At 38.0% G+C, this 27,963-nt stretch overlaps 3 protein-coding genes across 5 annotated transcripts in view; 2 read left to right on the forward strand and 1 right to left on the reverse strand.

Moving 5' to 3' along the window:
- LOC143571473 (nicotinamide/nicotinic acid mononucleotide adenylyltransferase-like) overlaps window positions 1-17,074 on the forward strand; it is a 46,575-nt gene extending 29,501 nt beyond the window's left edge. Inside the window, exons 1-11 of one of the 2 annotated variants that reach the window (XM_077056888.1) lie at window positions 9,814-9,852; window positions 11,148-11,236; window positions 14,023-14,035; window positions 14,195-14,268; window positions 14,547-14,632; window positions 14,823-14,906; window positions 15,237-15,321; window positions 15,633-15,712; window positions 15,973-16,074; window positions 16,765-16,823; window positions 16,915-17,074. In XM_077056888.1, coding sequence (XP_076913003.1) covers window positions 11,173-11,236; window positions 14,023-14,035; window positions 14,195-14,268; window positions 14,547-14,632; window positions 14,823-14,906; window positions 15,237-15,321; window positions 15,633-15,712; window positions 15,973-16,074; window positions 16,765-16,823; window positions 16,915-17,014 — 747 coding nt within the window. In that variant the 5' untranslated portion in view covers window positions 9,814-9,852; window positions 11,148-11,172 and the 3' untranslated portion in view covers window positions 17,015-17,074. Of the gene's footprint in view, window positions 1-9,813; window positions 9,853-11,147; window positions 11,237-14,022; window positions 14,036-14,194; window positions 14,269-14,546; window positions 14,633-14,822; window positions 14,907-15,236; window positions 15,322-15,632; window positions 15,713-15,972; window positions 16,075-16,764; window positions 16,824-16,914 lie in introns of those variants that run through there. The other variant, XM_077056887.1, reaches the window with a different exon arrangement.
- Window positions 17,075-18,000: 926 nt separating this feature from the next.
- LOC143571487 (uncharacterized) lies at window positions 18,001-21,101 on the forward strand. Of its 2 annotated transcripts, XM_077056896.1 has the most exons (3): window positions 18,001-18,105; window positions 18,190-20,165; window positions 20,335-21,100. In XM_077056896.1, exon 2 carries the CDS (start codon window positions 18,223-18,225, stop codon window positions 20,116-20,118), a length of 1,896 nt encoding a protein of 631 aa, XP_076913011.1. In that variant the 5' UTR covers window positions 18,001-18,105; window positions 18,190-18,222; the 3' UTR covers window positions 20,119-20,165; window positions 20,335-21,100. The 2 variants fall into 2 exon arrangements, with proteins under 2 accessions (XP_076913011.1, XP_076913012.1); XM_077056897.1 differs by having other exon boundaries at window positions 18,006-20,137; window positions 20,344-21,101.
- Window positions 21,102-21,914: 813 nt separating this feature from the next.
- Window positions 21,915-27,949, reverse strand: LOC143571488 (DEK domain-containing chromatin-associated protein 4-like). Its single transcript, XM_077056898.1, has 12 exons — window positions 27,709-27,949; window positions 25,510-26,033; window positions 25,370-25,403; window positions 24,882-24,964; window positions 24,439-24,498; window positions 24,080-24,184; window positions 23,707-23,787; window positions 23,545-23,628; window positions 23,014-23,446; window positions 22,729-22,841; window positions 22,440-22,470; window positions 21,915-22,323 (listed from the first exon to the last, which is right to left on the reverse strand). Exons 2-12 carry the CDS (start codon window positions 26,029-26,031, stop codon window positions 22,169-22,171), a joined length of 1,701 nt encoding a protein of 566 aa, XP_076913013.1. The 5' UTR covers window positions 26,032-26,033; window positions 27,709-27,949; the 3' UTR covers window positions 21,915-22,168.
- Between the last annotated feature and the right edge of the window lie 14 nt (window positions 27,950-27,963).

The following is a 27,963-nucleotide window of genomic DNA, read 5'->3' on the forward strand; positions in this document are numbered from 1 at the left end:
GAGATCACCTTTCAAGTCGGCTGAAAAAGAAAGAAAAAATGAAAATTGGTCGAGAAAAAGAACCGCGCTAGTCGGAATTTGGGGAAAGATAGAGAGATCTCTAGGCTCTCCTGATCAAATTGAGAGTTCGCTTTGTCAGTCCATGAATATGTCGCACCCAGTAGTTCGAGGAGTTGCTAGATACGGATCAAAGCCCTGCCTCGAAAAAGTCAGGACTTTTGGGCAGATTCCAGTATTCGACCCATCTCTTTCTGCCGATTCCTCCGGTTGTCAGAATCTCTGGTTCGATCAGGACCAGGAGTCCCTTTCATTCGTTTATGGGAGCGACTCTCTGTTCCCATTCTCCACCGGGTCATCAAGTGATTAGCCAGCTCAATCTATTTTTCCATCTGAGGATCTTCACCCTAGAACTGACTCTGTTCGACCTGCCTTGATTGCCTAGTTAATGCTACCGTTGCAAGCAACCTACACTAAGCGAGCTAGAAGCTAAAGTGAATCTTTTTTGGCATCTTTTTCTTTGCTTTGACCGCGACTTTGTTTGGTCTTCCTCTTTCCTTCGGCCCATGTTTCAAAGCTAGCAAAAAGTTCGAGCCTCCGGGATCTCTCTTGAACGGCGGCGGTCGGTCAGTCCTTTTCTTCTGTTGATGCTGAGACTGATGCTTTGACTGTCTCCCATATCATTTAGAATAAAGATCCACTTGTCGATGCTAAACTCAGTACCTCGCTTCCTTCCTAGTACACCTAATAGACCAATACTCATTACGAATGTGTTCACCGGACATCTGACTTAGCAATCTTCTGCTTAGACCGGCAACGATAAGGAAGGATATCTTTGGATAATGGGATATAGAAGTCAGGTGCGACGGTCAGCTCAGTCAGAGCGGAAGCGGTCAGGTAAGGTTATCGTCAGACAATGTAGTGCAAGCGACGGGTAGTGCTTGCCTTATGAAGAAGGCTAATACAATAGGAGACGAAGGCGACGTGGGCTCGCCATATAGATGTAGCGCTAGCTAGGTTACGGTAGCGCTTGCCATAAAGAAGCTAGCCAGAAAGCAGGTCAGGCAAGCGAGCGATAGTACAAGCAAGCTAACACGCGGGCGAGGTTGAAGGGGTCTTGCGCAACCTTCGGATTGTCGCAAGCGCAACCTTTGACCCCTTCGTCGACAACCTCTCATTTGTTCGACTACTCGCGGGGCTTGCTGCGTTTAAAGAAGCTCCACCCGGGAAAAGAGTGGAAAGAAGCTTTGATATTATAACGAAGCGGTCGCATTGAGATCTTCTATCCAAGGATCTCAATCTAGGCGAGAAGTTGCGCTTGCAATGCTGAACCAACTTTTTCCTTTCTTGACTGGTGGTGAACCCTCCTCTCTTCTTTCTGGGTCCGCCCGTACCAGCTAACTTTCTTTCCTCCTAAAGGGTCAAAAGGGCCTACCTTAGCACATTCACCTGAGGAAGGAAGGGAAGCTACAACGCCCTGCTCGAAAATGTCACCTGCATGTGGGTAAGGCGAATAATCCATCCCTCTTCTTAGTTTCACTATGTTCAACTAAATGAGTTGATAAACGAATCCCTTTCCTTTCTTTCAGTCGAGCTGAATGACATTCACCCTCACCCGTCATCCAACATGGTTCGCACCAGCGTTATTTGACTCGCTTAGTCCATAGCTGCTTGGCTCTACTTCAACCACTACAACCTGACGGTCCCCTTGCAGCTAAAAGAATGTGATAGAACACCTTTTCTGACATCAGGAGATGAAAGCAGTCAAGCAGCAACAAAGTCGACTATTCGTCTTCACTTCCTTAAAAGTGCTAAAAAGAGCCCCTGCGCGCAGACCCATTCCCAAAGAACTAAATGCATTTATTTATCTTTCAAATAGCTTATTCGAGAACAACCTATTCTAAAAGCAACCTATTTTAATTTGAAAACAGCTTCTTTTAGGGATGACTATTTTGCAGCGGTAATTGCAACACAGAAAGGGAGCACCGCTTACTAAAGCACTAGTACCGTCTAAGCATCCCACAGCTGATGAAAGAGTACCGGCAACTGGTTGAGCTTCTTTATAGGATAAGATCTACAGCTCTTACAGTAACAGCTTGGGGGGATTGGTTTGAATAGCCCTATTGACCAGGAGAGTAAGCATTACCGCAGCTTTTCCTCTATTGCAGGTATGAAGTGAAGTGAGTTCCATACCATGAAAAAGATTGAAATAGGACCAGGAAGACAACCCACCACTGGAACTTGCTTTGCTCTCGCTCTGCTCGTTCCCACCTGTCTTCTTCCCACTATAGTGAAAGTCACCATAGCAGGAACCTCACTAACCTTAGAGGCTAGTTACTCAAACTACTGGGCCCTACCAGCTTTCCCACACCCAAAAGCACCCATTTCTGTACCGGTTCCGAAAGAGCAAAGAAAAAGGGGATGCTTTATTAATAGGGACAAGAAAGCGTTGATACCTCTATGCGGAAGACCCTTCATCGAGATCCCCTTTTCTCAGGGCGACTTTTTCGCTCAATGAGAAAAAAGCTTTAGAGCGCTTCCCCTTCCGACTGAGATCGTCTAAAAGGCTATAGAGCCTTTCCAGAGACGACTCCCCTGTAGAGCTATTGGGGGAGTCGAGAGCGCGAGCCCCCTGCCGCATCCAATCCCCGGTCGGATCAAGACCCTCCATTTGCCGAATGATATGAACTTTGACCTTGAAGAGGTCTTCCGCTTGCATATGGGCGAAGTCGATTTCTTCGGCACTAGGAAAGGGCTTAGAAGCCAAAAGTCGTCGTTGGATGGACGAGACGGAATCGCCCCCGATCAGCTGATCAGCTTCATATGGAAAGCGACCGGGGCTAGCTGGCCCCTCCGTCGAATTCGAAACTGCATTACCGTGGGGTACGGGCCCTGCATCGGCAGAAGCGGTTGAGGCGCCCTCCGTTGATGTTTCGGGAAATGGCTCCATCAAAACTCCTATCGAGAACGAATCTTCCGTCCAGGATTTCGAGTGTGATGATCCCCCGGAACCTGAATTAGAAGGGATTATTTCCCCACCCGACGGCATCATATTGGCTCCGACCCCCGCAGTGACGAGCGCTCGAAAAGCACAGCCTATCACTGAGGCCAGAGCCGAGGAGCAGCCCATCTTGCCAAAAAGCAAAGAGAGGGCCTTCGTCCCCGCTACCTTCGAGATAACATCAAAAAAAAATGAGATTCCCCATAACATGACAGAGAAGATAGAAATGCATCATCAGAGCGATGAATAAAAGAACCGGAAAGAATGCGCGAAAGCAAGTCATTCTCACCTTAGATGAAACCTTTTTACAGAAGTTAGACACTTTAGACACTGAAGATGAAACCTTTTTACAGAAGTTTGTCATTTTGCTTTTTTTCTTTTTTTTTTGTGGTGAGGTGAATCGGGCATACTACTTCTCAAGTTTTCTATAGAACGAGCACCGTGAACTATCTGCTTTTCAAAAACATTTGCTTGCCTTGAGTGGACTAGGTCAGACAGTACGCTCACTAGATCCAATTATTACACACACGGAACACTAATAACCCTTTCTCGACATCCATTAGATCAACAAAACCAAACCATTGCCTGACGTGAACTAAAGCTTGAGTCGAGTTAAGTAAAGATTAGCTACCTAGATATCCTACAGAACACTTTCAATATATATATATATATATATATATATTCTATTCTATTCTATTTAGATTTGCTTTTGCGGCTGCATGCTATCGGAGCTACATGTACACCACCGCGTCAAAACTCTCCAGTGAGACCAGCCTAGCCAGAAGCCTCTTTTCCTTCTGGCTAGCTCCCCGTTCGACTTGCATGTTTTAAGAAGAATAGCTACTGAAGCAAGAGAGAGCTCAAAGAAAAGGTAAGGCTCTTACATTTCTTACGCAATTTCTGGAAAAAAAAAGAGAATTTCTTTCTTGTTATACAAAGTTCCTTCTTTTCTAATGGCATTGCCCGCCTCCTAAAAGTTCACTTGGCATAGTAGCGTTCGAAGCAATACGTTGCATTTCTAGGACTTTTTGCTTGCTTTGTTTGTGGCAAGGGAAGTCATCTTCATTAGCCTGGTAAAATGTAAGGGCAGGAGACAACCTGACAACAGAGCGGCTTCCACCTGTTGATAGGATGAACTTCACACCTAGACTGGAAGGGAGAGTTTTCGTTCCCGCTAACTGAGTAGAAGAAGGAAGTCCAAGGCTTAATCTGAATGGTGAGACGGAACCTCACTTCCACTGCACGGAACCCTCAACCAAGCTGGGAGGCCTGATTCAAAGGCTCACCTATTATGGTCAACCACGTCGCAAAGTCTTCCTCAACTCTGATCCCACTCCCCCTACTAGTAAAGGGGACTTCTGCTTTATCTTTATGCCAACCTTCCTCCAGTTGAATCGTATTGTCGGTTCTGGTTCTTCGCCTACCAAATGAAATGGAGACCTCTGAACTCCGGATTTGGCCTTTCCCAATCCTGTCCGCATCCCATGGCAGCACTAAGTATCAACCTCTCTTTTTAAGCTATACCCCTAAAGTAGGGTTCTTGCCTTTCCGAGCTAGTTGGAAGCTATGCATCGTGAACTGCAACATTCATTGAACCCTTTCTTGCTTGAAACCCTTCTTTCTATTCTCTAATCTCGTATGGCAGCTTTCAGTCCCATCTTCAGTTTCGGGACATTGTTCCTATGCCTCTTTTAAGAGAAGCCCTTATATCGAAGAATTCAATACATTTTCGATTTTGATATAGAAATGAGACAATACAGCCGAATTGACAGAAAAGAGTCTGAACTTGTCGATCATGCGATCACACTCGATCTTTCCATCCGACTACACTCCCCTACTTCAATGAAAGGGGGTGAGGTTGTCAAATTTCAATGATGTGCCGCTCGTTGGCATCTAGTTCCCATTGCCCGCTGGATATTAAAGAAGAAAATCAAACATTCTTTATTCTTTGAGGTACCATTCTGACAAAAGAATTGAGAATGTGTCCTCCGTCGCTATAATTTCCGCTACCCGATTAGAATTAAGAATAAGGTAGTTTACTTGCCTAAAGAGGAAGTAAACCCCGGCATCATGATTCGGTTCGTGTGGGATGGTATCACTGAACCATCCTGGATTTGTGTTTATCTAAGCTATGATATGTTTAAGGGACAATGAACTTACAAAAGGGGCCCGTTTACAAGCTTAAGAGTGTTGTGTCATTTAAAACCGAATGGGACGGCTTTTAAAGACTTAAATGCTTCAAAAATATAAAAATGTATATTTTTCCAGAAAGTTATATTTAAAACACTTTATCGTAATGGTATAAAACATTTTTGATAGATACAACACACCTTTTGTCAATGATGGTCGTTTAAACGCGAGTTACGGTAAAACCGACGTAAATCGAACAAGCATTTTGAAAAATACAAAAGATATGTTGTTTCTGACTTTTGACAATAAATATAAGTCAATAAAATCATAATTTAAGCATTCACTTATTTACAAAAACTAGCTAAATCTTTAACTCGGTTTTTGCCAAAATAACCCCGAAAGAGCGGGAACTAAACCTGCACAACACTAAACTTACTGAAATAGCAGACCTGGAAATAACTTATTTTTATTATATACATGTTCCTAGAAAATTTTATGTTTTAATTACAAGGGTATTGGTTTGTGTAAACAATATATTCAAGACATATCTATAATACCCGACAACACCGGTTATCAGGTATTGTTAACTTTTCTAAATCACATGACCTGATTTCGAACAAAAATGATTATGCTACTGATATAAATAAGTTGAATAGCTTTGATGGTCATACGGTAACCCGAAAGCCAACCGAAGTCCCGAACCTTCCGAAAATCAAAACTTTATCGAAACCCAACAACTGAATTGAGCTAACTAACTCTCAGAAGTTGAACTATAATACCTACCCACACAACACCAATATTATGAAAGTATTTAAGTGTAAACTTTCTATAAAAAGAAACTTTATTCGCCATAACCAAACACATTGGTCAGCACTTAGAGTACACAATGCCCATAACAAATGTTACATTGTTGTCCAATAACTTATTGTTGATTAATATATACACATTGCATACGGACTGATACGAGTTTCGTGCTGCCCTTTTTACTTAAACTTTTTGGGCTGGATACATGCTGTGAACTATATCTTTTTTTTTTGTAAAAAGATATATTCTGAGATAGAAATGTTTTCATTATTTCTATTTCATTCATACAATTTTTTTGGATACCAAATAACATAAAGTAATTATTCATTTCATTCTCATATATTAATCAAACAAGACAAATGAATAATAATGAACATTTTCATTCCATTGTTCATTCTTTTCATTCTGCCATTCTATTCCCCCTCCATTCCATTACTTCCAACCAAACATACCATAAGCTTATCTAAGCCACATTTTTTTCTATCAAACATACCTTTGGTGTCACGTACTAGATCTGAGATTTGTGAATGTTGATTGATATTGATCATTTCACATGTTCTTGCACGAATGATGAGATTTACCCAATGAAATGATTACTTCTTAAATCAGAGATATTGATTTAGGAGAGATGGGTGCTTAAGTGTGTGTTTTAATGTGTAATTATGGTGAAATGGTTATTATGGATTAAGGGTTTTAGAATTTATACTAATGACCCCTTTCAAGCCCATTAATTATGTCACACCTGGACGTATGACCAATAGTTGGTACCGGTTTTGTAAATGTATTAGAGTTGCGTTCTTTTAGTTGAAGTTTTTATAATATTATTTTAATAAAATCTTGAGATCTAAATACCCGTTTGATATTTACAAATCATGTTTGAGAAAATATAATTTACATTATTTCATAATTTCAAACATCTGAGCCATCAGCTAACATCTAATGACTATATTTTCAATATTCTGTTCTTTTTTGCTTGTATGGTCTAACCTTATGGATTTTATGTAAAACAGTTTGAAAATACGCCAACGATATGCTGGTAACGATATGCTGGTAACTGTTGACTCTAAAACAATTTGTAAATTATTTTTACAACACAAATATAGTTTCACGTACAACTTAATAGGGCTTTCTACTTATGAGTGAAACATATGGCTATATTAAGCTCCTCAAATGGATAGAAAAGTATAAATTGGTTTTGGATTGATTTTTATAAAATCATTGTCTAAAAGTGGTTCTTATATGAATTTATAGGGTTTCAAGAGTCAATGAGCTAAGCAAACTTCTGACAAATTTTATTTGTCATGATTTTCCTTTTCTTTAATTTTATTAATATTTAATAAAATGGAAAAAACGTAAGAGTTGGGTCACAAAATCAGTGTTGAATATTATTATTATTGTCATGTTATTATTATATTAATTAATATTAATAGTAATATTATTATTCAATATAATGAACATATTTTTACATATGAACATGTGTCACACATATAAGATTTTTGCAACAAAACATAATATGCATCTAATAACACAACATAAACATAAAATCTAATAAGACTAGTAGTAATTAAAACATCAAACTTCATAAACTCCATAAACATAAACCCAATGCTACTTAATTTAAATCCAAGACTACTAAAATCACCAAAACACCAAACATGTTTCAACTAAATAACTCGCAAACGGATTTAAACACCAATTACATGAGAATCAAATGGACTTACAATCGAATTTTACAAACCTGGTGACCTGTGTTTTTCGAATTGGACACCACCGTGTGTTTTCTTGATAGAAGGAGATGAAGAAGGTTCATATTAAGAAGATTATATGAGTGAATTCAATGTTAGCAGGGGTAGTTGAGAGTGGCAGATACTTGAATTCAATTAATCGATGAGTTGGGTGTGTTTTAGGGGAGTGAATTCAATGATCAAAGTAGGGTTTAGGGTTGAAGAGAGCTGGGTGTTAAAGAGAGCTAGCTGGGTGGAATAATGATCCATGGCAGGGAGTATGCGGAAGTGTTAAAGGGAACTGGTGGAATGGAAGGGTGAGAAGATAAGTTACCATGCCCCAACCTATTCAAAACCCATTTTTTAGCCTTATGGATAAGGAGAAAGTTAAAAGGATTTATTGGTTTTCAAACACTAAGGGTGTGTTTGGGATTTTATTTTCATCAACTTATAACTTATAAACTTTTTTGAAAAATTAATTAGGTATATAAGGTGTTTGACAAACCATAAGGCCTTATGATTTTAATTTATGGAGAAGGCAAAATAAAGGGGTTTTGAAAAGTAGGAATATGTAACTTATTAACTTAATAGGTTTGATTTACCTGTTACACCCCTCTAACCCTCAAAATCTATTACACTCTTTTTAAAAAAGAGTGTCCTTTTTAGTCATTTTGGTTTTTCCAAACACATAAGCTAATCTAAACATTTTTTTTGAAAACTTTTTATAATAAACTCATAAGTTAATAAATCCTTTTAACAATAAGTTCTTTTTCACTTATATTAGCAATCCTAAACACACCATAAATAAACATAAAAAGGACTTATTCATCCTTCATAGAGTAAAATAAGAAGGGGAAATTACCAAAATAAACAACTTTGACCAATTTGTTTCCAAAATAGACATGCCTATTTTAGCCTATATTGTTCCAATCATTGAGTTATTGATCAATAACAAGTGACACGTCAGCGAAGCCGACTAAGGCAACTAAGCCTTAAACGCCACTTTATGGACACAGAATTTTATGAAAAGTAAACGGGACCCACCTTTAGCCTATAAAAAATCGACACGTGTCAAAGGCGGCTAAACTTAGTCTACATCTATGGTTATTTAGCCGACATCCTTGACTCTTATCCGGCTTCGGGATATGTGTCTATTCACTTAGCCGGCTCCAACTCGGCTTGTAGGCTAAATCTTCACGTAGCCGTCTTTTTTTTTTCATTTAGCCGTCCAAAATTCAAAATATTTAACCAATCTTACCAACCCTATTATATATCTAGCAGGCTTCTATTCTTTTTATCTCTTAGCAATCTTTTTAATTATTGAGTAGGTAAAAATGTTAAACGGCGAAGAAGAATATAAGGAATCACAAACATCACCTCAGTTTAGGGGTGTGCACAAAACCGAAAAAACCGAATCGAAACCGATAAAACCAAAAAAACCGAACCGAAAAACCCAAACGAATTAGAAACCGACGGTTCGGTTTTGAACTTTAGCAGAAACCGAAATATTGGTTTTGGTTCGGTTTGTATTTTGTTAAGAACCGAAATAACCAAAAATTTTGAAATAACCATAATATATTGAAATAACCATTAAAACAAAATCTACCGGTGACCATTTGTTTAACATATGGTTAATAACAAATATATTTGGTTGCTACATATATATAGTTAATAACTAATAATACTAGTAATTTTAGTTTTTGATTTTGATTTTGATTTTGATTTTTGATTTTAAATGTATTTTTTATTAGCTTTTAATATTTGAAGCCCAAATATTCAATATTCTATTAATCATTAATTTAAAGAAAAAAAATATCATGCCCAATTTCAATATCTTGGGTCAAGTTTTTTTTTTTCTCAAATGTTTTGGCTCGATTAGCAAAACCGAAAAAACCGCATTCAAAACCGAACCGAACCCAAAAACAAAAACCAAAACCGAACGGTTTTAAAAAATCATAAAACCGAAAGTTTGGTTTTAGATTTGATTTTAGTCAAAAACCACACCGAACCGTACCATGATGGACTTAAATGAATTATTATTATTATTATTATAGGCCCACAATGATGAAGAAACACACACACATATATATATATATATATATATATATATATATATATATAGTATGTTTTTTACGGCGGCTGAGAAGGGTGGGGGGAAGAGAGTCAGCAATTGAAAGGTTTTACGATCAGGAAAGGGTAAAGTTTGAAGCTTTCCGGTTTGAGATTTTTCTTTTCTTTCTTCTTTTATTCTTCATTCTTATTATTTCTCTTTATAAAACATCAATTCGTTTATTACTGTTGAAGATGCAAACTTTTATGATCAGATTTCTATGTGTGACATATCTCTATGCATCATTGCTTTCTTTTTCTCAATTTTGCATGCTGCTAGTTGTTATTATTAGTCTGCAGATCAGATTTTGCTTCTTTATTCCTGCTACCTCAATAACTTATTCAATATTAATTAGATTTCTGTGGGATATCAAAGAGATAGGTGTTTGTTTCCTTTTACCACTTTATTATCAACTCACTAATTGCACGATTAATTAGGTTCTGGGTGGACTGGAATCTGTTTGGTATTTGTTTCAGTGTTGTCAGCCCAGATTGTCTTGAATAGTCAGTATACCGAGTCAGAAACTAGTGATTCTTCATCATCATCTGTTTTAAGACCTCAAATTCCATTTTCGATTGCTTCTTCGTCTACTAGTATTTTAACATTTCTAGTCAGTTAATAATTATTTCAATTTTTAATATTTAAAATAGATAAATCAATTTTGTTAGGCAGGACCTGGCAAAGGTTCAGTAACCCAAGCCACTAGTTCAAATTGGGTTGAGAGTTGGCTGAGATAAACGGTTTTACGTTTTAAAGAGCATTAGTTATGAGATTAAGAGACGATGTAACCAAACCTAAACATCTAAAACCTATTTAGAAAATAAACGGCTAACCCATTACAATTATCAATCAGGTTTTAAATCGGTTCGAGGTCAAATATGTATAACCGGTTTCCAAGCAAGGGTGTCAATCGGTTCGGTTAATAACCGGTTTTGGTTCGGGACCGGTTAGCACAGGCTGTAGGCGTGCATCTAGGTATTTATTTATCACCCAATAAATTCATTATGAGGCGTCGGCTATTGAAGATGAGGAGTTCGATACACACTTACTTTTTTTTTTGAACAGCCGATACACACTTACTAATAATCAATCTATCAGTAATGATTGATTATTTAATATCGTTATGTAGATTTAGGTCTGATTAATTAGCTATTGCTCATTATTTTCAACTGTTTAGTGATACTGTAATTTGCTACTCTTGTTGTATTATTTGAATAATATTTGGTATCTAAGTGTAGCTGATTAGTGAGATAGGTTTTAAAGTTACATAACATTTAACTGATTACATGATTACTATTATTATTATTATTATTATTATCTGATTTCAATTCTGAAAGTTGCAATGATCAGTTATATAAATGTATGATTTTTCTTGTGTCAGATATCAGGAAATAGGAATTAAGTAAATGGATGCTGCTTTGCCACGAGATAAGTTATCGTTAGAGTCCACGAATGAAGACAGTTCATCATGTTGGGTTCGTAGGCCTTGTTGGCCCGGTTTATTATATGAAGTCAAAAGAGGAGACGGGTGTGGGCGGTCGGGCCCAAGCCCGGCCCGGTTTAGATTTCTTGCATAATAATTTACTAACCCTAGTTCAGTCTCTATATAAACAACATTATGTACTTGTAATATTTGTCACTCAATAAAGATATACCTAGTTGCCACCCGTGGACGTAGGTCAGTTTAGACCGAACCACGTTAAATCATCGTGTTTGTTTATTGCTTTCGTGTGTGTGTTCGGTTTCGTGTGTGCGTTTAATCCTAACAAGTGGTATCTAGAGCTTAGGTTCGGATCACACGAAGAACACGGTGAACCAGTTCCGCGTGTCGCTGCCGCACCAGTGATCGGGGCTAGGGTTCCGCCGCGTTACCGCTAACTGCTGCTAGGGTTTCGCTGCCACCAGTTGCCACAGGTCAGATTCAGGTTGTCGATCTAGGTTTTCGGTGTTGGCAGCTAGCCGACGTATCCAGCGATCGACCGGAAGGTTGAAAAGAAGGCAGAAGTTTTGCGAGTCGAGATCCTACTTTGCAAAGTACGAGTCAATAACAACGAATCAAGATCCTATTTTCGTTGAAGAACAGTTTCAAGTCAGAAGAAATTTAAAGAAACTTAGAACCAGTGCCAACCGCGTTTGTCAGGTTTATCGTTTCAGTTTAAAGTTTCGGTTTCTGATTTACAGTTCGTTATTCCGCTGCACGTTAAATAGGTTGATTGTTTAACAGAGTTCAGTTGAACAGTTGTTAAGTTCAGGCCCGTGCGATTGCTGTGTTTGTCTCTGTTTTATCCAGTTTTTCGTTTTAGTCATTGTCATGGCAGAAGACGGAAAAGTTTCGATACAGAAGTTTGACGGACAGAAGTTCGGTTGGTGGAAGATGCAGATTGAGGCACTACTTTGTCAGAAAGACTTGGATGTAGTGCTTGAGGATGAAAAACCAGAAAAGTTGTCAGAAGCAGATTGGAAGAAGTTAGACAAGAAAGCTAGGGCTTGCATTACATTGTCGTTGTCGGAAGATGTGGCGTTTAACGTCATGAAAGAAACCACAGCCCGTGGTATGATGGACGCACTATCCAACATGTATGAGAAGCCTTCGGCAGCGAATAAGGTCTATCTTATCAGAGAGCTAGTGACAACTCGAATGAAAGAGGGTGGGTCAGTTACAACTCATATCAATAATCTTAATTCGATCTTGTCCCGCTTAGTGTCAGTTGACATTAAGTTTGATGATGAAGTTCAAGGCCTCTTGTTATTATCCTCTTTGCCCGACAGTTGGTCGCAAACAGTGACTGCAGTTTGTAGTTCGTCTACAAATATTACTTTCGATGGGATTCGAGATCTGATTCTGGGAGAAGATTCAAGACGCAGAAGTTCAGGTGAATCATCAGGCAATATGCTAGTCACAGAAGGTAGAGGTAGGGGAAAACAGCGAGGCAGTGGGAGCAGGAAGAGGAGTCAGTCTAAGACTCGTAAGGATATTGAATGTTGGGGTTGTAAAGAGAAAGGACACTTCAGGAATCAGTGTCCGAATGGTAAGAAAGAGGTGAACGTTACAGAAGACGACACAGATGACGGGGTCAGTAGTGATGAGGCTTTGGTTTGTAGTGTTGAGAGTAGCGTTGATGCTTGGGTGATGGATTCTGGTGCATCGTTTCATGCCACTCACTGTAGTGAAACGATGAAGAATCTTAAATTTGGGGATTTTGGAAAGGTTCGACTAGCGAATGATGATATTTTAGAGGTTACGGGTATGGGAGACGTTGATTTGATAACTTCAGCCGGTACTTCTTGGACTTTGAAATACGTGAGGGTTATTCCAAGTTTGAAGAAACGTTTGATTTCAGTTGGGCAGTTGGATGACCAAGGGCACGATGTTAAGTTCGGGAATGGGCAGTGGAAAGTAGTCAAAGGGAATCTTGTGGTTGCTCGTGGCAAGAAAATGGGTTCGTTGTATATGGTCGGCATGGTGAAAGACAAAATCCGGTTCACAGAATCTCGTGGGCAGAAGAAGGTTCGTTTTGCAAGTAACAAACCCAGAGCCAAAGTGAAGATTCAGGATGAACGAGCTAGGAAGGTTAAATCAGTTGGGGGACATCGTGACAGTGGGAGCACAGGTCGTGTTTCAGTTACAGTTCCAGGTCGACAGTGGATTAAGAAAACCAGTATTCCAGCTGTAAAAGTCTCTCCAATGAATTACTTGCTGAATATGGAGAGTGTTTGTTCTCAGGTTATCTCAGGATCCGGTAGTTCGTTACAGTGGGAGCCGGTAGGGACAGAGAACGGGTCAGGGGCAGTTTCAGCCATGACTGACGTGTTGGAGCTCCGGGGAGCTTCAACGGGTCTTCAGGTTAATTGATGAGAAGGCGGTGGCAACTAGAAGAAGTTTAATGTTCAGATTACAGAAGTACAATCAGGAGTGCAGACGAGAGTACTCAAGGCCTCCGAGTGGGAGATTGTTGGGTTCGTAGGCCTTGTTGGCCCGGTTTATTATATGAAGTCAAAAGAGGAGACGGGTGTGGGCGGTCGGGCCCAAGCCCGGCCCGGTTTAGATTTCTTGCATAATAATTTACTAACCCTAGTTCAGTCTCTATATAAACAACATTATGTACTTGTAATATTTGTCACTCAATAAAGATATACCTAGTTGCCACCCGTGGACGTAGGTCAGTTTAGACCGAACCACGTTAAATCATCGTGTTCGTTTATTGCTTTCGTGTGTGTGTTCGGTTTCGTGTGTACGTTTAATCCTAACACATCAGATTCTAGCACAAAGTAAGTTTTACCGGCACACACTGTAGGTTCAGATTACAATATATAATTAATTAAACTCGAGTCAAATTTGAAACTTTAGTATTGGATTGTGAATTGTTCTTGTCTGAGAATAATGGCACTGCACGAATATATATATATATATATATCACACTTTTGCAGGGGAAAAATGCATGTGGTATTGGTATCAGCTGGAAGCTTCAATCCTCCTACATTCATGCATTTACGTCTCTTCGGTATGTGTTTCCGTCTGCTAGTTTTTGTCATTTGTTTGTCGTGTTTGAGAAATGGTTATTAGTGACTAATATCCAAACAGCTGCACAGTTTTTTCTTATAAGAATTAGAAGAAATTTATATTACATGTCACATATGCATTTATAGTTTTTAGTTTAACAATGCGAGTCAATAAACTACCATGGTTTAAAGTTCAAGGAAATTGGACTAATATGTTTACAGCTCGGTCAATATAATTTGGATGTATGCTAATCTTATTTATTTTTATATGAATGCTTAGAATTGGCAAGGGATGCACTTAACTCAAAAGGGTTTCATGTTGTTGGAGGCTACATGTCACCTGTAAATGATGCATACAAGAAAAAGGTATTTACTTTCCTGTAACATTACATTCTCCGCACCTGAAAAAGAAGTTTTAAGACATTTAAAATGAAAAGGAAAACCTAATTTGCTTCATGTATTATTCGTACTCATAATAAACGTAGTTCATATCTCTCCTGCAATCAAATATTAAATAAATTCGACTGCAAGAGCTGAATTTTTTTTCTTTTCTCAGGGTCTCTTACCAGCTGAACACCGTATCTCAATGTGTCAACTCGCTTGCAAAAGTTCTGACTTCATAATGGTGGATACTTGGGAGGTATGCCCCCCCCCTCTCTCTCTCTCACACACACACGCGCGCGCACGCGCACACACAAAGTGGTTAAAAGCTTTGAAAACAATTCTGAATGCTTAAGAATTTGATGTAGTAAAGTTGAATTGACAATGGTAAGTGGACAAACATGTCAGTCTTCAGTGTAGTCACTGCAATGTACTTTTAGGACTAAACATAGAACACATCCATTTTTATTGAACAGAACACGTGTGGTTTTGATTCTTGTTTCTTTGAAATGAGGAACTTTCGTATAAAGCCCTCAGCTTATTTTTTTTCTCTTATGTTTATTGATGCAGAAATATTTATTTGTGTTAGGCAAATCAAAGTTCATATCAGCGATCATTGACTGTGTTATCAAGAATCAGGAGCTTCTTTTGTGATAATGGGCTGATACCTAGTGGTATGCTAGTTTTGCTTGTTCCTTAACTTGCCAAAATAACTTAATAATATGATTTGTTGTTTTGACCAAATTGTCTTTTCCAAAACTATTATATCTATCAAGTATAATGTCCAAAATGCCCCTCCAAAAGCAACTAAAAGCACCAAATTGAAGCTTTTAGGTGCTTTTGGAGGGGCATTTTGGACATTTTGCCCCTCCAAAAAGCAAAAAGCAAAAAGCAAAAAATATAAGCACTCCCAAACATGCCCTAAGAAGGTTTAAGATTGAAATATCTCTTGCTATAAACACTAATTTTGTTCATGCAATTGTAGCATTATTAAGGGTTATGCTTGTTTGCGGCTCTGATCTGCTAGAATCTTTTGCTAGACCTGGAGTTTGGATACCTGAACAGGTAAAATTCTTCTGCATTATTATGCTCTTTTGTGGGGATGATATTAATTGGATAATCGTGAAACAGTTAATAAAAGTTGGTGATTGTTAGATAATCTTACACTAATTGTTTTCCTAACTCTGATTATCTTGACTCCAAACAAGCAGAAAATCATAATCATAATAAATTAATAACTATTTGCCAAACATTGTTGTAATAATAGACACACATCTGTACGAGATTACAAATTCATGATTTTTATGACCATCTGTTCGTTTCAGGTTAGGACTATATTCAGAGACTATGGTGTGGTTTGTATCCGCAGAGAAGGTCAAGACGTTGGAAAAATCATCTCAAGTGATGAAATCTTGACGGAGTACAAGGTAAACCAACTGGCATTCTGTCACTACTAGGGGTGCAAACGAGCCGAGCTGCTCATGAGCTACTCGAGATCGGATTGATAAAAAACTCGAAACGAGCCAAGTTTTTTTGAGCCCGAGCCTTAAGTAAAGCTTGTATAGTTATCAAGCTCGAGCTCGAACTTAAGATGGTTAGTTCGTTTAGGCTTGTCGAGCCTTAACGAGCCGAGTGTATTTTTTCACACTGCATAGCCGAGCTCGAGTCGAGCTTTGACTCGTTTAAGGTACTACACGAGCTTTGACTCGTTTAAGGTACTACACGAGCTTGAGCCGAGCTTAGGTTTGTTGAAGGTTTTTCTCAAAATAAAAAACTAAACGAAAGCGTATGTAAACGAATTGGAAAATATTAAACGAGTTGGGCCCGAGCTTGAAATAATAACTCACGACCCGATCTTGGGCTTGGCTTGGCTTGTTTATAGATAGACTCGCTAGTCGCTACTCATTTAAATACCTTTTATGTGACGTATTTCATCATATTAAAAGGAGATTCAGTCAAGAACCATCCATTAATAGTAACCAAACGAACCACATTTTAGTCGTTGGATCATATTTCAATTAATGACTGATATCTCCCTCTATTCAGGAGCGTTTTAATGCTTATCATTTGAACTCACCCGTTAAGATATTAATAATGTTCTTTTATTAATCTTGCAGAGTAATATTGAGGTGGTGGATGAAATAGTGCCAAACCGCATTAGTTCAACTATAGTTAGGTAGTCATTAAATTGTATACTGTCGTTTCTATTTTTCGCTCTTAACACGCACAACTTAATTATTTAACAATGTTTGTTTATGTAACTACAGAGATTGCGTTTCACGGGGTTTGTCGGTGACATATTTGACGTCTGATGAAGTTATCGACTACATTAAACGAAACCAACTTTATACCAACACTGCATCTTGACCGGAAGGAAGCTTGTTAGGTGGTTATATTCCTTTAAATAATTCTAATGTGGTTGCTTTAAGTTAATCTTCTATAGAATTAGTGTTTTTTGGGTTTCGATTTGGTTTTTGATAAACTATGTATTGTAACTGTGTTTAGTAGAGTAAAATTATTACATTTGTATAAACTGAACTTTATCACTTTTACTGTTTTATTTGATGGAAGGCTTGAACAAATAATGAATTACTTGTAGTTATTTTTAATTTTAATATTTTCAAACTACATATACATATAATTAAAACAAACATTAATTTCCAGGCATTTTGATTTAAGCAATTTCTTGATTTACGTTTGTTTCAGTTTTGATAAAAATTTCAAAATGTAAAGTGCAATTTTGACAATATATTTATTTAACTTTGTATAATGTATAATCTAGTAAGATAATTCAATATAGAACGAATAATATATAGAGAATTCTAAATAAACATTTAAACGTTTTAAAACATGTATATTACTAAAAACGATAAGTTCAATTTTGATAACGTATATCATTTTAGTATAAGGTACGACGTATAATTTGTTAAGAAGGAGACGCATTACCAATTATAAACATAAAATTGCAAAAAACAAACATTTTAAGCATTATAATGTCTCGAAAGTAAAACTCCAATCCACGCTCCTCTTAGAGGGAAAAAACGCTCATCTTTCCTCCTTACAAAGACTTTTTATGAGTAAATGTGTTTCTCATCTCTCTCTTCTTCATGTCAGCTCATCAATCACATCTTCTCCCCTCTTCTTCACGTCAACTAAAAAAACCATTATTGTCTGCATTTCTTATCCTTAGTAATAAATCATAATCCTAGTATAATTCTAACTCCAACCGAATCTAAAAACAAAAACACTAAATACAAAATTAAATACATCTTGACTAATCAACATATTTTTAAGAAAGTAAATAAAAATGATAGATTCGGATACAAACATACATTTTCCATTATATTCCAGACTCGACAAGTGTCCTTAATATATCGGCTTATTATTTATTATTATACAAATACATATACAAAATGAATAATAAAATTTAGGGTTTTTGTAATCGATCCAATCTTCAAGTTCTGGTAAGCTCCTTCCAATTTCACCCATCAATCAAATCTAACTTCTTCTATCATTCCAATTTCATGATTACTTGGTTTTAGTTACTTCAATTAATTAAGCCCTAGAAATTGTAAATGATGGATCAAAACGAAGCCATAGGCGCCGTCGTGGACGAGGGGTTTCTTGGGGAAGAAGATGATGAGGATTACGAGGATTTGTATAACGATGTTAATGTTGGTGATGGCTTTCTTCAGTCTGTCAAAAAAAATCAAGATTTAGGGTTTAACAATCAGGATGAACTTGAAAAGAAGCCCGAACCGGTTCCGGGTTCGCAAGCGGTGCAGCGTTCGGAAGCGGTGGATGATGCTGCGGCCCGGGAAGGTAAAAGCAATGATCTTGTTTCTAGTAAAGGTAATTTGAGTATAGGGTTAGGAGGAAATGAGGGTTCCGGTGGTCTTAGAGTTGAGTTAGGGCAGGCGTCGGTTAAAGTCGGTGAATTGGAAAGTGGGCCCATGAATAATAATAATAATGGTATGCAAAACATAGGGATGGGACAACAACAGCAGCAGCAGCAGCAGCCTCAACGTGTTGAGGCTGCAAATACTGGTGGTGATGGTTTAGCTGCACACGGAAGTGGAAATGGTTACGGAAATGGTGGTGGGATGGGCATGGCTGGTGGTGGTGGTGGTGGCGGTGGGGGGACGGTGCTTTTTGTGGGAGATTTGCATTGGTGGACGACTGATGCGGAGCTTGAGTCGGAGCTTTGCAAGTATGGTCATGTGAAGGAGGTTAAGTTCTTTGATGAGAAAGCTAGTGGGAAGTCGAAAGGGTATTGTCAAGTGGAGTTTTATGATCCGTCGGCTGCGACAGCTTGTAAGGAGGGAATGAACGGGCATGTGTTTAACGGTCGTCCGTGTGTTGTTGCGTTCGCGTCGCCGTTTAGTGTTAAACGGATGGGTGAAGCGCAGGTTAATAGGAATCAACAGATGGCTCAGGGTTCTGCAGCTCAAGCTAAGAGGGGACCGGGAGATACGCCTGCTAAACCGGGTGGTAACAATATGCCTGCTGGCGGGAGTTTTCAAGGTGGTGGCGGTGGTGGTGATAATAACAGAGGATTTGGAAGAGGGAATTGGGGTAGAGGTAATGGTCAAGGTGGGATGGGTGGGCGTGGGCCCGGTGGACGAGGTGGGATGGGCGGACGTGGCGGGATGGGTGGGCGTGGTATGATGGGAAATGGGTTTGGGCCACTACCTATGATGCATCCGATGGGTCAAGGGTTTGATCCTTCTTTTGGAGGCCCAATGGGTCGGATGGGAAGTTATGGTGGTTTTCCTGGTGCGCCGACACCTCCATTTTCGGGTATGCTACCTTCCTTCCCGCCAGGATTACCGGGGTTGGCACCCCATGTTAACCCGGCGTTCTTTGGGAGAGGAATTCCTATGAACGGAATGGGTATGTTGCCAACGGGTGGTGCTGATGGGCCCACCATGGGAATGTGGTCAGACCCGAACATGGCTGGGTGGGGTGGTGATGAACATGGTGGCAGGGTAGGCGAGTCTAGTTACGGTGAAGAAGCCGGTTCTGATCAACAGTACGGTGAAGGTAGTCGGGATAGAGGAACTTGGCCCAATCCAGCAAAAGAGAAGGATAGAGATCATGAACACGGGTATGAGCGAGACCCACCAAGAGAAAAAGACGTGGTTTATGAAGACGAGTGGCCTGAAAGAAGGCATCGAGACGAGAGGGATCGTGACCGGGAGCGGTCACGTGATCGTGACAGGGAAAGGGGCAGGGACCGTGAACGGTCACGTGACCGGGATCGTGGTAAGGGCCGCCATAGGGATGAAAGGGACAAATATGCTGATCACCACCACAGGTACAGAGAGGTTGAACCAGAGTATGATGTTGAGTGGGACCGTGGGCGGTCTTCGCGGGCCCACGGGAAATCAAGAATGGCTCAAGAGGATGAACACAGGTCTAGATCTAGGGATGCTGACTATGGGAAGAAGCGGCGTGTGACTGCAGAATGACAATTATTCTCTATATCAAGTTGGTGAATGTGGTCTTCTTTGAAAATGTAAGATACCAACTTTATACTTTATCGGTTATAATATTATAAGCTTGCTGATAGGTTTATTTTACGCTTTCTTTACATTTAGTGAAAACTTGTCATCTTATTATTATGTTATCACATAATAAATCATAAATGTATGAGGCTGCTTCTGATAGTTTTTTAGCATTGGTAGGTTTGATAGGGAATTGAAGCTGTTTCAGAGTTGCGTTTGCTTTTGAGATGCAAAAGAGCCCCGGGGTTTGAGCTACAGATATACAAGTGGAACATTGTGTCATCTTATTAATTAGAGTATGTTTGGAATTATCATGTATTTGAAACTATGTTGTGGCTTATGTTTGTTTGCCGATTAACCTAGACTATATGCTGTGTTTGAATGTGAGTTGTGTTAGGATTTTCGCAGCTTGTTTTGGAGGATTAACCTCCCTTTCTGGGTTGTTGTTTTGTATGTATTTTTTTGTTGTATTTTTCGTTCATTTTCTGTATCTGTATGTATATATGATGCCGGCTTGTGGCTCTTAGGTCTGTAGAGAGTAGTGACTAGGCTTAACTGACCACATTGGAATCCCATGGTGTACATTTGGTCAACCACAGTATGTATATCTTGATACAGATAATCAATCCGACTGTTGATTATATTGCTTTTTAAGTTTTAAACTGTCTGCTATAGTTTTATAAATCTGGTCCGAAGTTTATCTGGCAAACAGGCGGGTCAGATAATGTTGGACGGGACAACAAGTCAGAAATGGTCATTCTGGTTTGGGTCAGAATGAGTTTTGTTTTGACAAATATAAGTATTGGTCAAAAAGGTTCTGGCGAGTTGAACGGAAGTCCTTTTTAAGTCTGGGAATGCAAATATCAACATTTTTTATACATAGGAACGTAACAGAGTTTATATAGATAATGTCTAGTGTGTACCTATCCATGCAATAAACTCTTGTATCTCGAGTCTTGACCACAGTTCTGACATGATCCTATTAGTGGTGAGATAGTTTATTTCTCTCCTCCTCGTCGTACTCAATAAATCCCACCAATAGCAAAACTATGGTAGGGTCTGAGAAGAGTAAGATGTAAGCAGTCTTACCTCTACCTTTTAGGAATAGAGAGGCTGCGTTCAGTGAGACCTCTGGCTCAATAGTAGTTTTGCATCAAGCCTTGGATATAAGACACATAACACACAACGATCGAGACATTGGCCAATTGGTGCATGTACCATTGTCTTTCGGTCATCAATGCCACTACATGATGCCTGATTAACCTTCCACCACTTTTAACGTTATTTTCACGAGATTAGTAAAATGACGTCAAAATGTGCAATTTCATTTAGCCCACCCGAGGGTTCACACAGATGGTTTATTTCTCTGTATTTGTATAATTTATTAACAAACTTGACTGTTTATATCAAAATAATATGCTTATAGTTTGTTCAATTTCACAACTGATCTAGATTTTATGGTTAGCTAATGAGAACATCAAAGCATGTAAAAATGGTCAGCCTATGTATTGTGATCATTACTGCTAAACAACCTTTTAGATAATCATAGAGAACAAGGTACTTGATATTTTTCGAACACCCATTGCTCATTGTTTAGTACTCTCGCCTTTAGTTGGTTAAACGTTGGAAATTACTACCAAAAAACTTAGCACTATCTAGAAAGGGGTCGTACACGATGCACAACCAATTATCATCATTTACACAACCCTGAATGAAAGTTTAACCTTATAAATTAGGCATGAACACAGACAACACAAGCATTTGCGTCTAAACATATAAACCATCAACGGGTCAAATTATGAGAACATACAGGCAAATTATCCCATAACTTACACTCTCATTACATGTATTATGCATAAAAAGCAGAACTACCATTTACCACTGTACTTCTACTCTTCTTCTACCTCTACAGTGAACACCCTAATCGAATAACTAACATTAAGTTACATGCTTATACCACAAGCAACAAGAAAAACAAAAACCTAGTGAAACGAAAACGGTTTTTTCTGCATGCTCAGGCCTTGACCTCTTGCCCAGATGCTTCTTTTCCAGCAGCTTCCTCGTCATCCTCATCGTCTTCAGCTTCATCAGCTATCTTGGTTAACTCTTCCTGGATCATGAACTTTATGGATGCCTTTCTTGATGTCAGATCTGTATCAAATCTCTTAGCTGAAACAAAAACATTACAAACAATAGAATTAAAGCCCATATTGACCGACCTATTTTTAAATAGATCGTCAAAATTGCCACATCCACTAATAAATTAAGGAATAGAGGATGCTTACTGAGCAGCTTGAGAATATCAGTAAAGGTTGCCTGCAAAACACAAACAATGCAAAACTTGTAAGAGAGACATACTGGATTTTATATACATTGCATCAAACTCGAACCCTACGAAATGCAAGATGTATCATGGAACAACCATGTGTGTTATTCTCTTTTACAACTAATTATTTTCTTAGAAAAAGAGGTGTTTCGTAATAATATCACCCACAAATTTTGAAACCTGACAAATCATTATGTGAAATCTTGTTTCTTTGCAATGATTGAACATTTTTGGTAACAGATTCTCACCGTATTGAAGTCAACTTCCTTAAAGATCCCACAGATTGCAGTTCTAAGGTCACCATCACTTATCTTCTGTTTTTCTGATTTAGGCTTCTCTTTCTCTTTCGCCGTCCTTTTCCCTTTGTTAAAAAAGTAGTTATCAGCATATAATGAATCACTATATATCTTTAGATAATTATTTGTTACTGACTGATTAGCCTAGCGCCACATTTGACCCAAACCCGTTTTCCCAACCGCCCATTTTGCCATCTCTAATAATTATGGTTAAGAAAAGAGAGAAACATGTGGTACCATTTTTCTCTTTTACTGCATCTCTCTTGTTCTTCCTTGAGAAAGTCTTTGTACCAGAATCAGTTTGATCCGCAACTTGAGAACCACTTATGAATGATTTAACTGGTTTCATCTTTTGAGGTGAGCTGCTAGTCTTTTTGGGTGTAATAACTTCTTTCTTCTCTTTAGGTTTTACACCCGATTCCTTTTTGGAAGATTTAGGTTTGGTTGAACTTTTGCGTTTCTTACTACTTTCCTCTTCAGATTCAGATTCAGGTTCAGGTTCAGACACATCTTCACTTGCAATATCCCCTGATTTCTCATCCTCAGATTTCTCAGTAGCACCGTTCACATCTTCATCGTCTTTTTCATCTTCATCACTCTCTTCTTCTGCATCATTAGGTCTGGCCGCCCTCTTCTTATCCTCTTCAGAAAGGCTTTTAGTTTTCTGCTTCTTCACAAACAAATTATGATGTAAACTATTGTGCTCGCCTAAACATGATTATGATTTATAACTATTGTTATCAGAGAGCTTATATTCTTAAGAGGTACCTTAGATGAGCCTTTTGAAGGTGTAGCCTCAGGGGTAGATGTGCTATTCTTGCTTTCACTCTTTCGCTTTTTACCTTTGGTTGACTGCATAACATGACATATTATAAGCAGGAAGTGATAAGAGTTAAAAAAAAATTTAAACATAAAAGCTTAAATGCAAACCTGCTCTATCTCTGCAAGCAGCTCACTAGTTGTGGCATGAGGAGTCAACATAAAATCGATCAGCTTTACCACAATATCTTCCTGTTAGCAACACATACATGATGCCATACTATGTTAACAAGAATATATAAACTTCAAAATTAATTCAACTTCAAGGAAAATCTTTTTTTTAACTTAAATTGGTAATTGCATTCAAGAAAGAGTGTGTTGATTTCTAAAAGAAACGTTGAGTCAGGATTAGGGGAAAAGCCACAAAATTGAAAATGTTTGTTTTTAATACAATTACGCGTCCTTGAAGAATTGCATCAGCAACTATTTGATAAATAATCTGCATTAAAAGTTTATAAAAGAACCATACGGTAGCTAAACAAACCTTATTAGCACTGCTGACTGTCATGTCAAATATATCACAGAACTCCAAGAGTTTCTCTTTATTGAGCTTGTCAAGCTTTTCTTTAACTTTTAATTTATGCTTTTCCTGCAATGACAGTATATGTATCACAACCATACATGTCAGGTATTTATATCATGCATAATTTTCTAATGGAATCATATAGTGACACACATCTCTGAACTACTATGAGTTTGAATGTCAATTCATCTATTTTTTAATCTTATTGTTCTATTTATTTTTCTCTACAAATACATGCTTGTCATACCTTGTAAATTTTTGAAATTTAACCAGTGAGAAAATAAAACCAACAATTTACTGTTAGATAAAATGATTATTACCTCATTTTCAGGCCAGACAAAGCCAGAAAACTGCAAGATATTACTCTTGACCTGCGCGGCCTGCAATTTGAATCGAAAGCTTAATATTAGGTATCCACACATTTATAGTAGCTCACCAAAAGAATAAAACCAAGATCAAAACATAGCAGGATTTAGTGTAAGCCCGGAAAGTACACAAGAACATCACAGAAAATGAGAGCTTATATACAGATAAAAGCTATTAAAAAATGCTTACAAAGTCCATACATACAGAAAGCTATTCATGTATGTGTATCACTAACTACAATTAATCAGCATGATTCAAACCACCAATGTTGGGGGGTTTCTACTTCGTCAATATAAACATTAAGCATAAAAAAAGCATACCAAAGAGAATAAAAAAAATAACACCACTAGATAAATCATACAGATTCATAGATATTCATGAGCTGAAGTTCAATTACCTTTCCTCTTCTTCCAAATAAAATAGTATGGAGCAGTTTGAGATTGTCATCAACCACCTTCTTCTTTGATAGCTTGTATGAAACTGAAAAGTAATATAGGATTTAGACAGAAAACCCAAGATATGCAAGATATGAAAAGTATATACACACATGTATAGTTAAGGTTAGTGGCTTTGTACACATATAAAAATGGTATTGTTAGGTTTATGTTAAAAAATGATGTACCAATTAACCTCACTATCCATAGCTCTATAACTTACCATTACTGTTAATATTGAAGCCCTAACAAGTGACTAAATCAATTCAACTTCACTTCATTAAGCAATTTGTTTATTTATGAGATAGCATACATTAAGTTATACAAAAGCATATCTTTTATGTTTTATGTCACTTTAGATCAAAAGTTTTCTTGACAGCAAATCAAGGGGTGTTTGATGCAATAAGGAAATGGAAAACAAATATAAGAAATTGAAAACATAAGACAATACCATTTGGAATATCTTTCAGTACTGTACCACGACCCTGCACGTCATTATAACAACAATAAATCAGTTAAAGCAGAGAGATTTAATCGAGTTATTTAAAGACGAACAACAACAGTCTTGAAATTCTAAACAAAAACAATAACCTTTAATATATGGAATTCCTTAGCGGCGTCATTCTCAATGACAGCAACCAGTCGTTCTACAGATTTCCGTGCCCGTACAGGACGTTCAATTGTAGGAGCAACAGGAGTTGTCTGTTCCTTTACTTTTTTCGTGCGGTTTCTTTTCTTTTCACCACCCTTCTTTTTTGCACCTTTTTTCGATCCCTTCTCCTTTGGGGTCTCTTCTTCTTCTTTTGAATCATCAGCTTCTATATTATTATTACTATCAGTCTCCTTGTTTGCATCTTTCTTGCCATCAACTTCCATTGGCTCATCCTCAGGTTCATCATTTCCTTTATTTCCCTCTCCTTCATTATCTTTCACCTCTGCTTCTTCATTAACTTCATCTTCCTTAATTTTATCATTCTCATTATCCTTTACATCTACCTTCATCTTTTCAACAGCCTCCTTTTTCCCATTCACATCATTGGCTGCTTTATCTGAAGAGACAGTCCCGTTCTCCACCGTCTCTGCAACTTCAGAAGTCGCACCTTCTCCCCCCATAACTGAACATTTTATCACAAAAAGTTAATTAAAAGCTCATCAAGAGTCAACACTCAACCAGGCAAGTTCAGTAAAACTATAAAACTAGTCACCTTTAACAAATTAATAACATCAGCCACATGCAACAAAACACAAACAGCAAAAAGCTGCCTAATAACTAAATCATTAAAGACAAACCCTAAATATCATAAACGGAACGAAAATGTGCACTTCAGCTAAAATACACATGCATTGATCTACATACACAGTTGCAAGTCGCACATACAATGATCTCAGATCAACACATGCACATACATAGCTGTGTTTGAGTCCGCAATACACATTCCTGCCATTTATAAACACAAATGTGCATTCAAGTTATGCCTTTATATAGTTTCAAAACAACGAAATGTTCTTGGAACAAAAACAAAGCCCAAAATCACCTACTTCGAACAGATGACCTCCTGTATGAGCATCAACCATGCAAAACAGATCATAAAAAAAGATATAGAGCCCATGCAATTAGAATTCTCTGCTTCTGACCACCACTCAAATTTAGCCCCGCTTACCGATATCTGTTTGATCACCAAACGAAATAACTTCAAGATCTTTCATCAAAGAACATGCTTGTACAGTCTCGTCATACCTCTCCCTATTCATCTACCTACCAAACAAGATATTATCTTCAATCTTCCCACTTTGTATCCACGGTGATTGAGATACATATGCCTTTGATCCTTCTACTTTTACACTTCCTGATATAAATTCAGAGTAAATCAAGGTATGCAGGTTGCTGTTTGTGGCATTGTTGGGTCAGGGAAGCGTAAAAGTAGAAGGATCAAAGGCACATGTCTTTCAATCTCCATGGTTACAAAGTGAGAAGATTGAAGATAATATCTTGTTTGGTAGGCAGATGGATAGAGAAAGGTATGAAAAGCTTCTAGAAGCATAATCCTTGAAGAAAGATCTTGAAATTCTATTGTTTGGTGATCAAAAAGTTGTCAGTGAAAGCAGGGACTAAATTTGAGTGGTGGACAGAAGCAGAGAATTAAAAATTGCACGGGTTCTATATCAAGATTCCGATTTTTATCTTTTGATGATTATGCTCATTCGGGAAGTCATCTTTTCAAGGAACCTGATTTTGGGTTATGTTTTTTGTTTTAAAAAGTTTTTGTAATTTTGAGAGTATTGCATAGCTTGAATGCACATTATGTGTTTTAAAATAACACGAATGCGTCTTGCACCTTCTTCCCCACTATAACTAAACATTTTACCACAAATGGTTAACTAAAACCTCATAATAAGTCAAACTCAACCAGCAACTTCAGTAAAACTATTATAAAACCAGTCACCTTTATCAAACTGAATAACATACGCCACATGCATCAACAACACTCAAGCAGCGAAAAGCTGTGTAAATAACCAAGTCCGAAAAGAGAAACCCTAAATATCATAAACCGAGCGAAAACGTGCACTTGAGCTGAACTACACAACACATGCATTGATCCACATACACATACACAGTTACAAGTAGCAAATACAATGATTTCAGATCAACATATGCACATATATAACAAGGAAACAATTCAACAAAACCCTAACTAGAATAATAATAGAGTTCAAACGTATTAGCATCAAATTAAACCACGTGCCGTTGCAAATTAATAACTAATACAAGTAAAATTGAATAAAACGTACATGAATTAGGGCTGAGTTAAAGGTTTTTGGTGAGAAATTGGTTGTAGCGTTGAGAGTGAAGTGTGTGCGTGTGTGTGTTCGGACTTGAAAGACGGAATTTAAAAGCAGTTAATTAATTAATTAGTGCCATGTCACCGGTGGTGAACGGGTGAGATGTGATTGATATAGAAAACGGACGGTGGATGTGACCGGCAACCGGAGCATCTACTCAACTTCCCGTTGTTGAGTGTTGACTTGTTTAACAAGTGTGTGTAT

Source organism: Bidens hawaiensis, unplaced genomic scaffold (assembly GCF_021521415.1).
Source record: "Bidens hawaiensis isolate Kalapana, Puna unplaced genomic scaffold, B.hawaiensis_p1.1 tig00025381_1, whole genome shotgun sequence".
In the NCBI taxonomy this organism is placed as follows: domain Eukaryota; kingdom Viridiplantae; phylum Streptophyta; class Magnoliopsida; order Asterales; family Asteraceae; genus Bidens; species Bidens hawaiensis.